General features: G+C 39.9%; 2 protein-coding genes across 2 annotated transcripts; one reads left to right on the top strand and one right to left on the bottom strand.

The window, feature by feature from the left end:
- The first annotated feature begins 374 nt into the window (after positions 1–374).
- RPS19BP1 (ribosomal protein S19 binding protein 1) lies at positions 375–5,559 on the top strand. Its single transcript, XM_081957402.1, has 4 exons — positions 375–538; positions 628–762; positions 2,538–2,635; positions 4,131–5,559. The coding sequence occupies exons 1-4, from the start codon at positions 487–489 to the stop codon at positions 4,272–4,274; spliced, it is 429 nt and encodes a 142-aa protein (XP_081813528.1). The 5' UTR covers positions 375–486; the 3' UTR covers positions 4,275–5,559.
- A 3,498-nt stretch (positions 5,560–9,057) lies between these two features.
- On the bottom strand, positions 9,058–11,955 carry ATF4 (activating transcription factor 4). The gene is made up of 3 exons (XM_081957304.1): positions 11,577–11,955; positions 10,140–10,454; positions 9,058–9,980 (listed from the first exon to the last, which is right to left on the bottom strand). The coding sequence occupies exons 2-3, from the start codon at positions 10,354–10,356 to the stop codon at positions 9,142–9,144; spliced, it is 1,056 nt and encodes a 351-aa protein (XP_081813430.1). The 5' UTR covers positions 10,357–10,454; positions 11,577–11,955; the 3' UTR covers positions 9,058–9,141.
- Between the last annotated feature and the right edge of the window lie 1,663 nt (positions 11,956–13,618).

Here is a 13,618-nt window from a genome sequence, read left to right as displayed (position 1 = left end):
TTATTGTTTGCTAGCAGTTATCTTACGTAACTTAGAAGCGAAGCAGCACAATTTGTAGATCAGAATGAAAGATCGGAACACATTGCTAGCTTCCGAAATAAGATATAATTTCTCCTTCCTTCGCCTTCTTACGATTACATCGTTTTCTTCTTCCTTTTTCCAAACCGCTGTAGGCACTAACGCAGAGGTCTTCAAACTTGGCAACTTTAAGACTTGTGGACTTCAACTCCCAGGATTCTCCAGCCAGTTTAGCTGGCTGGAGAATTCTGGGAGTTGAAGTCCACAAGTCTTGGGAACCCCTGCATAACCAGTCCACTCGGGATGAAAGACACCGGAAGTGTAGCGACTTTAGGTAGAGCAAAGTGGGTCGAAGGAAGAGTGGCAAAAAGTAAAACTGCACTCGGAAGTAGCATAATCATGAAAAGACCATAGAGCTAAAACAGAAAGGAAGTCCAAGATAATTCACGTGTCTGCATAGAGGGCGAAATGTCCGCTTCCCTGCTAAGAAAGGGACTGGAGCTGCTGGAGACGGCGGGAGGTAACCGAGGGCTGCAGGGTGGCCAAGGGGGAAAAAGGGAGAGCTCTTTAGGCTAAATAATCCCTCTCGTTTCTCTGTCTGATAAACAGGGTCCGCCTCCGCCTCTCAAAGACCAGGGACCGCCGCCCGACCCAGTAATGGGTTGAAAAAGAAGAAAAACAAGAGCTCAAGATCCAAAAGAGACAAAGCCACAATTAAAGGAAGAATTATCAAATCTGCATTAGGTGAGTAGGGGAAAGAAGGAGAATGACGACCAAGTAGATGACCCTCAACGAATGTATTGATTGATTCAGCCTCCCAGCCTTCCGAGGTCGGTAAAATGAGGACCCAGATTGTTGGGGGCAATATGCTGACTCTGTAAACCACTTAGAGAAGGCTGTAAAAGCACTGTGTCTAAATGCTATTGCTATTCGGTATCATACTTAGGTTGCGCCTAACTAGTGCAAATTTATGAGCTGTACTTGCATTTTACAGTCAAACAATAAATGCATAGCTTTGCATGAAACTTTCATGGAAAGTTCCGTTCTATATTTAAGCAAAACAGAAACATCTTTACTCAACTGATATCAGTTTAAAATCTTTGCATATAATCTTATGCACAGAGACATATGAGTGACATGCATGAGAGTTGTAGCATAACATTTTTAGTTTTTCCTATTAGTGTAACTATTTTACCTACTTTATGTATCTCCTTTCATATCCCATTCAAGATAACTTATAATTTCAATCAATATACATGCATGAAAAAATTGACAATATATGCTTCTTCCCAAATGATTAAAAATAAATAATAAAACCATGTATTGTTGTGTTGAAAAAAATGTGTTCTAAAGGCAGAGCCCCTGCCTGTCATAGCTTGATGGTGGTGGTGATAATATTTTCATCTTATCTTTTTATAATGTGTATGTACTCAGAATTGAGGTGGTGTGGTCTGTGCCCAAGATGAAACTTGTATGTGTTATATGTTTTGGTTGAGGCACAGAACAAAATAGATATATTCCAGGCAGAAGTAATTGAACGTGGTGTAGATAGAGGCAAGGGAGAAGAGAATGAGGAAGTGGCAGGGACAGTGAAGATGCTTCCCTCTCTTCTACTTTCAGGATCCTCCAGTGTGATATAGCCTATTCATCTGCCCATGCCCAATCTTTGCATTTTATTTCTTCTTCCTTTCAGCAGTACCAGTGCCCATGACTACGTACCAGTGACTATGTCCCAGTGTGGGACATAGTACCAAACTTCCTGCCCTCTGAACTTCCAGTTCCTTCTCTTCCTGTTATTCCCTAAGCAGTTGCTGATGTTCTTATGCTTATATCCTATCACTCCATTTGCTGATTCAATTATTTCCAGCTCTCGCATAAATGTACCACAACAGATTTGACTGTGCTCCAAAATGCATTCTTTATTCATTTAATGCAACAAGAAAACCCCAAAGTTTGACCTACATTCCACATAAGTTGAAAGCATGTTTTGGAGTTAACCCACAACTTGGAGGTCATGTTTTTGATTATAGCTCTCGTGTTCCTCGGCCAACAGAGCTATATTTTGTGATTTATATTTGAGCTTACTTAGAGACAACCAGATTACAGACTATTGCATACAAAAATCCTTGAAATCTTATGCAGTACCCATTTTTCCCTGTAACTGAAGACAATAATAAAATGCGTTGATGATTATTCTATGGTCTTATTTTCTGTTGTCTCAAAAATGAGATAAGTCTAAAACCTTCCACTGATTTTGTCATGTGAACAAACTCCCTTAAAAAAAAAGTATGGGGTTGGTTTTTTTTGCTTTATCATTTACTGCATGTGAAAATTCACTTATACCTTGATGCAATTTGACACCTCCAAAATAGTGGCTGCAAGAAATCAAATTAAAACACGAGGCAAGCAGGCTGAATCAGGCTTACAATTCCAGTACTAACTCCCTAAAGACAAATATGAATTTATTTCCTCCTGAGTTTTATCTACAAGTTTTCTTATTATTGTATTCTTTTTTCCAGAGGAATATCAAAAACATCAAGCAACGGACCACTTTAAGAAGAACATGCAATATATGATGGGTTCTCATTTTGTGGCAGACAGTACAATTACTGAAAAGGTCAGCTTGTTTACTTGTCACTTGTTTGTTTGTGGAGAGGAGATGCTATTAGAAATTGGAAAAAAAAATTCTATTTATACACAATTGATACCGTGTTTTCCCGAAAATAAGACAGGGTCTTATTTTCTTTTGAACCCCAAAATATGGCTTGGGCCTTATTATCGGGGGGGTATTGTCTTGGGGTTGCCGGGGGGGTGCTCTCTTGTGAGCGGGCTCCCGAAGAGCTAGGCACAGCCTTAGGGGAGAACGGCTGTGTTGCACTGTCGCAGGAGCACAACACAACAGCCATGAGGTGACCACACTCACGAGCAGCTGCCCAGCAACCTCCCTTTCCAGCCGGGCAGGGCGTCATTCACTGACCTAGGGATATCCTGAAGGCGCCAAGCCACATGGCGCTCTGCCTGCCCCCCAGTTCCCGCGGCTTGGCACATTTGGGATACTCCCTAAGTCAGTGTATGGTGCTCTGCCTGGCTGAAAAGGGAGGTTGCGCGAGCGCCTGTTCCGCCCCCAGCTCACATGCCTCCCAGCCGCCGCGCTCTGAGCATAACTTCTTCTCCAGCTTCCAAACTCCAGAGATCGGCTGCCGAGTCTTCCGGTAGCAGCCACTCTGGGAGTGCACTCTATGGTTGTGGCCATAGAGTGCTGGAAAACTTTGGTGGGACCAACCTAGCAACGTGAGCGCCTTTCCCCCATCCCTCGGCTTGGCGCCTTCGAGATACCGCTAGATTGGTGAGTGGCGCTCTGCCTGGCTGGAGTGGTGTCCAGGGGGCTTATTTTCAGGGAAGGGCTAATATTTTTGCCCAGCCGAAAAATATGGCATGGCCTTATTTTCAGGACATGTCGTATTTTGGGGGAAACACAGTAGCTTTTTGAGAAGGGAGCTTGTTTCTCAGTATATATATGTTTCTCATGTCTCTATTTTCTATTTTTTCTAATGTCCTTGCCAAATATTTTAGATCTTGAGTTTTCAAATTGAATTATTTGAAATTAGCGCTGTGCGATTCAAAGCACAAATTGTAATTCACAGCCTATATGGGCATACATATAGCATCTGTTGGGAGTATCTTAAAGTGAAGTTCTCCCAGAATCATGCATCAAATCTGGAGAATACCTCTGTGAATCCAGATAAAAAGCTGTTTTCAAATTCTCCAACAAATACAATCCTTGAGTGGTGTTTAGGATTGCATACAAGGGCCTGTATCTATCATCAATTTAATAAAATACTCTTTTAAAGTTTGGTTAAACTTGTAAGGCTTATTATACTACTGATTAATGATTATATATATATATATATATATGTGTTATATTTGTGCTGATAAAATATAAAAAGGCAACATTAAAAATAAAAATATGGGTTTCTGCCTGGATGGTTTTCTGTGATGAGCCGAAAGGACAGAAGGAGGGAGGAGTGAGCTCCCTCCCATATTAGGTCATACCAGGGGTTGTAACACAAACAGATATATATATATATGTATCCTTTGCATGATTTCTGTAGATTTTAACCCAAAATAGAGGGAGAAAAGCTAAAGACCACCCTGTAGAAAAAGTGAAGAAGAAGAAGCCAGAAGGAACTGTCTTCACTGAAGAAGACTTCCAGAGATTTGAGAGAGAGTATTTTGGAAGAGCTGGAACAATCTGACAAAAATAACTTGTCCATCATTGCTAAAAATATCAGCATCAGTGAGCAAATGCGTGCCAGTATTATTGTGGTTGGAAAGTACGTCTATTATAAGGTTACAGTATTTCTATATATGGTCTGCTCGATTGTTGTACTTCATATGGAATGACGGTTTGTGCCCAGAGTAGAGAATCCAGATCTTTGATGCTGAGTTTGGATAAAGGACTCTCAATATTATCTTTTGACTCTGCTAGAAAAAAATATCTATCTTGAACCAGACAAAACAGTCTTCTGTCACATTTGTTTGGAGTAAATTAAGTTAAACAAGTACTTTCTATACATATGGAAGAGAGAATTTGGATTGCATATTGCAATATCAGAGCTGAAAGAATGTGCCTTATTGCACAAAGTTATACTTCTGGGTAGTAATATGAAACCTTGATTTAATTCATAGCCAAATATTTTAGTTCGTTTATAACAACGTAGAAACAGTCATTTATAGGCATTTGAAGTGCTTCCACAAGAATATCAGTTATTTTTGCTATACTTAAGATGCAAGTATAAGTCACTTTTTTGTGATACCTTTTAGGAAAAGGGTACCCCTGCAATACTCTTTTCTTCTCAAAATGTAGTATGTATAATTTACTACCATATTGTTAGTTACTTTACAAGTGTTTCTTGAGTTTATTCAATGTATCATTTGTCATTTTTTAAATAAATGAAACAAAACTTTTATGGAAATAAAATGGCCAATTACACCAGACTGTTGGGGCAAAAAATTGTTTCTGAAGTACTAGAAATAAATAGCCTAAGTATATTATATCATGTTTTAGAAGCAAGCAGATAAAAGAAAAATTAAAAGAATTTTTTCAAGAACAAGGATGGGTCAGAGGGATAATCAAATGTTAAACAGTGGTTGGAAAATACATATTGATGCCCATATTTATAGTGGTAAAATTATGCATGATTTCATAACTATGCAGTTACTACATAAGAACAGTAATTTGTGCATTTTACTAAAATCATGCAAACACACTGAAACGTGATTTTTTTTTCATCCCTTACTCATTACTAGCATTAAGCTAATTATAATATGTATCATCCATTGTAATTCTTTTTCACTAGTAGGATGTGGTTATCAGTTTTTTGCATCACACCTTTAATGTTTTTACAAATAATTCAAGATGGTGAACATATCCACACCTTCTTCCTTCTGTTTTCCCCACAATAATTGTGTGTAGTAGTCTGGGCTGAGAGAGAGTGACCAACCCAAAATCATAACTCAGAATAAAATCATGTTTGAAAATATTTCTGACTGAAAGTGCACAATACTTCAGATTTACATGGAGTTGACTACACAGTGGCATTTGTCTTGCGAAACCCAACCCGTTTAGTTAATTTGTAGCTCAGTGTACTGGATGAATCGAGAAAAACTATATACATTAAGTAGTTGACAAGGTTACTGTTAACCACATTAGTATGTTGGGCAAACATACTAATATTTGAAGTTATAATCCTGAAAAAGCTTTAAGAATGGGGTCTCCTATTTATTCTTCTGAAAAGAGAGTAATTGTGGAATAAACGTTTCTACTTTTCAAATCATATAAAGCAAATCTTTAATCAGATTTATTTTTAAAAAATTACAAAGCTTCCCAACTCGGTGACACTGGGTGCTGAAATTATTCTATTTTGTGGGAAGGAGCACGTTTTCACATTGTACTAGCTGAACATGCATTTTTGTGGTAAAATTAACCAAATTTTATAGGTTTCCCAAATGTACAATCCTAAATTATCCAGATAGTTAAAATTATTCTATCATGCTAGGCTACAGTTATTAGTTTGTAGCTGAGCATGTGCATGAAAGGTGCTGGTATATTTTAACCATTAGTCAGCCACAAGCAATGATTCATAGGAAGTCTCTTCTTCCCCCAAACACTGCCAATACCTTTGCCCCCCTCCACCCACACACACCTCCTAAATCAGCTCTGCTAGAATCAATTTCAGTTCATATTTCAGTTCAGTTCCTGTTTGGAACAAAATAACCCCAGCCTCAAACATCTGAAAAACAGGCCAGGAGGCGCTGTTTCTCAGTTGCTGCTTAATACACTGTAAAGGAACTTTATTCGGATATTTTAATATTTAACAAATGTTACCTAGTTAGCTTCTTAATTTTTTATAGCTTTTTATTTAATTACGCAATTATCTGTTATCTACAATTAGCTTTAGCATTTAGTGATTACAATGTAGTGAAGCTAATTGTTAAGACAGCTGTAGGAGGAAGTCTGAATCTTTTGAAAGGCTTAAAACCATCTCAAAATTATTGGTACCAATCATTTATACATTAACATTTAACAAATACAAAATTGCTTAAATGGTACTTTATTTATGTTGCTCACAAATTTATTAAAGTTTACTGTGGTTAGAAAGAATGACATTCCACATTTGCTTGTGGATCAAAATAACTTAAGTTCAGCCTGTACTTTAAATCAAACTGAATTTCTAACTTTGATGTTAAATATTGGATAAGGTTATACAAAATGTTCTAGGCATCCTGAGCATATAAAGCTGGTCCTGTTAATCTGCATTTTTTATATTTTGGCCCATTTGCAGAAAAGAATGTGGTTTTGTTCAACTTATATTGTAGCATAAAAAAGTAGTTTTGGGGGAGTGCAGAAAAAAAGCAGTAACAGTGATCCTTAAGGTAGGGAACATCCCTTGGATTGCAAGAAGATCAAAACGGTCAGTCCTAGAGGAGATCAACACTGACTGCTCTTTAAAAGGCCAGATCCTGAAGATGAAACTCAAATACTTTGGCCACCTAATGAGAAGGAAGGACTCACTGGAGAAGAGCTTAATGCTGGGAAGATTGAGGGCAAAAGAAGGGGACGACAAAGAATGAGGTAGCTGGATGGAGTCATTGAAGCAGTAGGCGTGAGCTTAAATGGACTCCAGAGGATGGTAGCAGACAGAAAGTCCTAGAGGAATGTTGTCCGTGGGGTTGCAATGGGTTGGACACGACTTCGCAACTAACAACAAAGGGAACAGGTAGAATATCTCACACTGGAAACCTGTTCCTTACAGTTGACATTTAAAGCTTACAAACCTGTACTTTAACAGAAACCAAGGTGAAGTAAAGCACATATTTTAAAAGCAGGTGAATGGGAAGCAAATGTTGGGGGGGGTGTGCTTGTTCTATATTGCTAAGATACCATAAAGACATTTGGCCTAATCTTTTCAGTGACAGCAACAAAGATTGGACAGGTGCTGAAAGATCAAGAGTAGGCCACTGTGTACTTCATGAACTGCTCTGGGGAAAAATGGTGCTAAGTACATAATTGTTCTAACTGTCCTATATATCGTGGAATGCAATCAGATTATTGCAGCCAAAGCCTGAAACTGCAAACATTCTGGGTTTTCTCCTGGCATATATTTTTTTTACTTACAAAATGTACATAGCCACCCATTTCATCGAAGGCAACTCTGGGTGGCACACAGTACTTGTGTCACTGCAACAGATAAAAGCATAAACATTCACATTCTGTAATAACTTTTCAGTGATGGGAGAATGGTTACCTCAGTATGGAACTATATAAGAAAATCTCCTAAGAGCCCAGGCCTGATGAAATAACCGGGTGTTTCAAAATATCAAGGAAACCATCATTACATTACTACCAAAGAAGGAATTGCCTCTAAAATCTGACTAAAAACTATGTTTCTATTGCTACTGAATCACTATTTACTATTGGCTAAAATAATTTACCAAAACCAATATAAATTCTTACCTGTGTTTTGGATATTATAAAACACAAAAAAAACCAAGCAAGAGGCATTTTCTTGATGCAGTTTTTCATAATCTTAAATTAACCCGTTTAAAATTCTAGTTTAGATTTTGATAAGAACCTAAGCAAGAAAGAGACCTTAGGGTAGTGTATTTAGTAATAAGGAATACCTGATTGTTCCTAATTTCTTTCAAGTAAGCAGTAGGTTCCTCAGGTGGATTTTTTTTCTGAGTAGTAGTTCAAGCCAGAATTGTGTAAGTGAACTCAAAAAACTCACTATTATGTAAAAATTGCACCTCTTGAATTCAATGAGTCATTAACAGGATCATGCTAATATTATGGATGCTATGAATTGTTACATGGAAGATAGCTGCTGGGCATGCTCGACTCAAATTATGCTAGCCAATGAACATGCCAAGTATGTTTCATCTGTATTTTTTCCCTAGGGGTCTTTCTACCTTGTACTTGTGAAACTGTTCTTATGCATAGATGTTAATCTACCTTTCCAGCTCAAGTGCTGTTTTAGTCATGGGCACACAAAAGAACGTTACTTTGATTTATGAACAAAAAAAAATGCACATTATCCCTATTGTTTACGCTGGTCTTGGAAGTTTTGAAGTAATTAAGGTAAAATGAGGGGTATAGGTAGAGACATAAATTGGGAGCATGATGTGGTGTTAGTACAAGATCCATTTAAAGTTGATGGGAAAACTAAACATTTGATACACTGGCTGATCAACCAAATCCAAAGTTAACAAAAAGTATGAAAGCAGATTCAAGTAGAATTGAGTAGAATGGTTTTAAGATTGAGGGGGGAAAGTAACTTTTTTTTTAATTTGACAAGTATGAACTGTGTTGTTCCAAAATTGTAAGATATGGAATGAAATTTTAAAAGGCACCTTAAGGTAGGTTAAAGCATAATTGCTATCTTTTTGTTGTTCATTTTTAATGTAGCAATTGGGTTTTTTAATTGAGGAAGCCAAATAAGTTTCAAACAAAACTTCACTAAAGAATATACACATATCCAAATTAGAAAATAATTTATTAAGCATTAAACATAGATGTTTGCAGTAAGCAATATACATGCATGTAACTCCTACTCCACTACTCTATTCTGGGGCTTTAACCTTTTTATCCTTAGCTTTGCGGACTTCTTGAATCAGATCTTTTAAATATTTAATTTCTTTGCTGAGGGAATCAACTTTCGCTGTGAGGGCTTCATTTTTTTGCTCTAGTTCTCTACACTCTCCTGATAAAGCTTCTTGCTCTGCCCTTTTCTTCTGTCTATATCGTGTGGCAGCTGTCTTATTCTGCTCCATCTTCTTCTGTTTCTTATCTACTCTCTTTTCTTCTTTAATCTTTAATATTATGATTCCTGGAGGGCGATCATAAGGCTTGGGCCTAACAGAAACATCAAGTTGGGTTGTAACTGATTGGTTATCACTGAGGGAACTAGTAGAAGTGGCAGGACTTTGTTGAGGTGACTCTAGGTAAGACTCTGGGCTCATACATATTCCACTATCATTGTCAGAATGTACTTCATCCTCTTTTTCACGCTTGGGAAACACTAAAGGAGTGGGGGTTTCTGTTTTCTTGTCTCCTTCAAGAATGTCTACTTCACTACCTAGCTCTAAACTGAATGAATGGTCAACAGTAGAAATCAGTGGCCCTTGGGGTACTGGAAATGGCAACAATGTAATCAATGGGGCCACCTGGTCTGCTTCAGGAGAACTGGGGGATTGGTTAATTGGTTCTGGCATTAATAAACTTTCTTTGTTGGGAATTTCTTCAATGGGTTGGTCAAGCAGGTCACACGTGTCTTCCAACGTGGCCATGAACGAATCTGGGGAGACGGTGGCTTCCAGATCAATATCTAACAGCGCATCAAAGTCAAACTCCTTCAGGTCCATCTTCTCCACCATCCAATCCATGCCAGAAAAGGCATCCTCTGTAAAACAAACAAAAAGCTATTCCAAATGTGATCTTAATAAATACAAAAAAAGTTATCCCTCTGCTTTAGATCTATCAAACAACTATATACATTTAAATAGATGCATTAAAGACCTCAAAAGGTTATCAAATATTGACAGAATATAATTTATCTTACCCTGGTTGCTGTCTGTGGCATTATTCCCACTGTCCACAGCCAGCCAATCGGAGGAGCCCACTTTAGCCTTAGCGCTGGAGAACTCATGCGAACTGAAGTTCTTGGCCACCTCCAAGTAGTCATCTAAGAGCCCCAGACCTACATCAGCCACCAAACACTGCTGGCTGAATGGGGACGGAAAGTCCCCCAACAACATCTCTGTGTTTGAGCAGCTCATTTTGGTCAAGTTTTAGTACTTTGTTGTCAATTTGTCTAGACAAATAGATGGTGTCTTTATCAATTACAGCAAAGCTGCTGTGTGATGATTTGAAAAACCTGGAATAAACAAGATAACAATTATTATAAAGAGCTTTTTAGATTTTAATTTCAAGTTAAAACTCACATAGGGCAAATAGTGCATGGTAATACTGCAGCAATGACTCCTACAGTTCCAGTCCCCCCCCCCACTAGACTTCATCTGAACTATCTGTCTTAGACACCAATTAGAAGTACAGTACAACAGCGCCAACTAGAATTTGTTCAGCAAGTCAGCCCTTTATTTCCTCCTAACTACACAGCTTCAATTCAGTCTCCACCCAGCTTGGTCTGATTCATGAATTCATCAGTGACAACAGCTGCAGCCATTTCGTGATCTGCTTGCTGTGCATGTCTACAACCTATAAATAGGCCGCCATTTTGTATCCTGCCACGTTTCCATTTAGGTCCCTGAGAATCTTAATGATTGTTAAGATATATCAGACACATAATGCCACATTTGTTCAGATCCACTTATTTAAAAATTGGCAGTTTCCACAGAAAAGTTTATTTTAAAGCTACAGATAATTCACCATCTCTTAACCTTAAGACAATTCAAACCTGCATTCCACCCAACGCCATTAGTTATTTCAGCAAAATGGTTTTTTTAGAAAGAGACAGTCCTGTCAGTATATTTATAGATAAAAAATTTAATACGTGGCATTTCTGTTGTGAAAAGCTCTTTAGATTACTATCTCTTTCTCTTAAAGCAGGACAATTTTAACTTGTCATTGTTCTATTTTTGTCCAGAAAAAACTATTAGCATACCAATTGCTTAAATCTCGGGGGATTTTCCTCGACAACAAAGGAAATCATTCTGCCATCTAATTAGTCTGGGAAACCCAACGGCTCATTAAACCACCTATTTTCATAAATAGCCTAATTCAATAGTCTGGAATTCTTTGCGCTAACCTATTTCTTGATACCGTCCCACCCCCTCCCCCGTATTTTTCAGTCAGGAACAAATGCTATTTCTTGGCTGAGATTTCCAATATCTTCCCATATATTTCCGAACTCCAGCTGTTTTAAGTCCATACACAGATCTTTGTTCCCTATTCCTTCACCCGATCGTGGCGTTTATTTTATTATTTAATAAAATCCAGTGGATTTCCACCTCCCCACCTTCACCCCAAGGATACTCACGCCATGGTTGCAGATGCTTGGGGGTGCCGAGGCCGCGGCCGCCGCTGTTGCGCTTCTGCAATGGCCGATGCCGTCGCTTGCGCTGCCGCCCCTACCATGCCATGGTGGCGGCCGCGTATATTAAAACCCCTTCCTCGAGTGCTCGATTGGTCACTGCTACACTCCGAAAAAAAGGGGGGGATGGAAACAGATGCCACTATTTCCTTTTTTTTTTTTCGGAAATGACAAAACAGGACCCGATTCTTCTTCTCAACCAGACAATAGGGGAGAGAATTTGCGCGTTTTCTCTTTATATAGTCAATGAGATCCGGTAGAACCTCCTTTCAGTAAGCAACGGTTCCAGAAAATCCTTCCGCCCAATATCTTCGAAATTGAATCTATGCCGCTTGAAAAAGTAAGACTTCCTCACAGAGGCCGCTCTGTGACGCCGGGGTTGAAGCAAACACTCCGCGAGGCTTCGTACCCGCATTCTATTAGTCCAACTCAACAACTTGCGGAAGGATTACAGGGACTATTCTGTTGAATCATAACGTCGGTTGCCGCCGCTTCAATTACGGTCAGACACGTGACGTGAGAAAAAAAAGGAATTCTAGCTTGATTTTCCTATTGGCTCCCCAAGGGGGGGAGGGGTGTGCCCGATTCTGCATTCCAGTAGTTTGAGAAAGCACCTGAACACGGAGCACCTGATTGGTCGGCATCGTTAGCTTCGCGTGTCCTGTGAAGTATTGTTGGCTGAGGGAAGAAATCACGTCAGGGATTGTGCTTAATTGTTGGGGGGGGGGCATGTTCTTAACAGGGTCGGCCAGGAGCACTAAAAATAGAGTCGCGGGGTGAGGGCTTCTGCTGTTTCCTCTTAAAATGCTGCTCTTCCTCTCCACATTTTCTGTCTAGAGGTCAATGAGAGAATAGCCTTCTTCGTTTAGTCTCCTTTCTTTAGTCTTTCCTGCGTGTTCTCTTCGCCATTTGGGGTTAGCGGCCATTGATGCCCGTTTGTCCCCAAGGGGGCGGGTTAGATTGCAGAAGGGTTGCGACCTTCGCTAATCCCTAACCACCGCGCTCTAGGGGGTGAGGATAGCGGCAAGATGGTGGCTGGAAGCTTTGCGTAGCCGGCTAAAGGCAGCAAGGCTAAGCATCTGTTCTGGAAGTCGCAACCACTCCTCAGGGCTGGTCTGGGTCGAATCACCATATATGGAGATCCTGTGCTCGAAGCCGTTTGTGACGCACAGTGTTATCACAGCATCCGTTTTCTTGCTCTGCGGCTGGTGTGAGGGGCGCGGGAACTCCATCCCCTCCCCCTCCCCCAGCCTGCTGGGGGGGGGCAGGGGAACCGAGGCAGGCGCCACATTGGAACAGCCACCGCCCTTTTACTCGCGGATGTTTCATGGTTGTCTGAGGGCGGGGTAGCATCAGCAGCTTTTCTGGCCCTGCTGTTGAGGAAAAGGCGGAGGGACGGGCTATTGCGGCTGACGGGGGCTTCGCGGAACAGCGTCACCTAGAAAGTGGACCTGATGTCCTGGACTTTACGAGCCCGAGAAACGACGAGGCACGATAAGAGACGAAGTGGGCGCACGGTTTATTAATTAAGCATATGTTACCAACTACTGAGATCTTTTTGAAGTTTCCTCTTCGAAGTTTCCCAGATAGTATCTGATCCAAATCATGCCAAATCAATTTTTCCAGTCCTTAAAATCACAAATCAGATGTTCCTCTTAAAATAAGACTGCAATACTTGTGCGGGAGGGGGAGTATTTTTGTAGTGTTATCACACAGGCACCTAAAATCAGTTTAAAAAATGCACAAAAACGAAAATATTAATTTCAAAATAGGTCTGTCCGGCCCTTTCAATTCCTGATGGGGAAGAAATGGATGTGACATTTTTATTTCCTCCAGGGCTCCAGGATCACAGCAGATGGGGACTGCAGCCAAGAAATTAAAAGACACTTGCTCCTGGGGAGGAAAGCTATGGCAAATCTGAACAGCATACTAAAAAGCAGAGACATCACCCTGCAAACAAAAGTGTGTATAGTCAAGGTTGGTGCGTA

This window comes from Natrix helvetica (assembly GCF_964273705.1).
Source record: "Natrix helvetica genome assembly, chromosome: 6".
Lineage (NCBI taxonomy): Eukaryota > Metazoa > Chordata > Lepidosauria > Squamata > Natricidae > Natrix > Natrix helvetica.
Note: the sequence above shows the minus strand (reverse complement) of the source record. Positions and strands in the feature narration are given on the sequence as shown.

Coding starts and splice junctions, on each gene's coding strand:
- ATF4 (XM_081957304.1), bottom strand. CDS start 10,356: ATGAGCTGCTCAAACACAGAGATGTTGTTGGGGGACTTTCCGTCCCCA. Junction 9,981..10,139: donor TGCCACAGACAGCAACCAGG/GTAAGATAAATT, acceptor TTTGTTTTACAG/AGGATGCCTTTTCTGGCATG.
- RPS19BP1 (XM_081957402.1), top strand. CDS start 487: ATGTCCGCTTCCCTGCTAAGAAAGGGACTGGAGCTGCTGGAGACGGCG. Junction 539..627: donor GCTGCTGGAGACGGCGGGAG/GTAACCGAGGGC, acceptor TCTGATAAACAG/GGTCCGCCTCCGCCTCTCAA. Junction 763..2,537: donor AATTATCAAATCTGCATTAG/GTGAGTAGGGGA, acceptor TCTTTTTTCCAG/AGGAATATCAAAAACATCAA.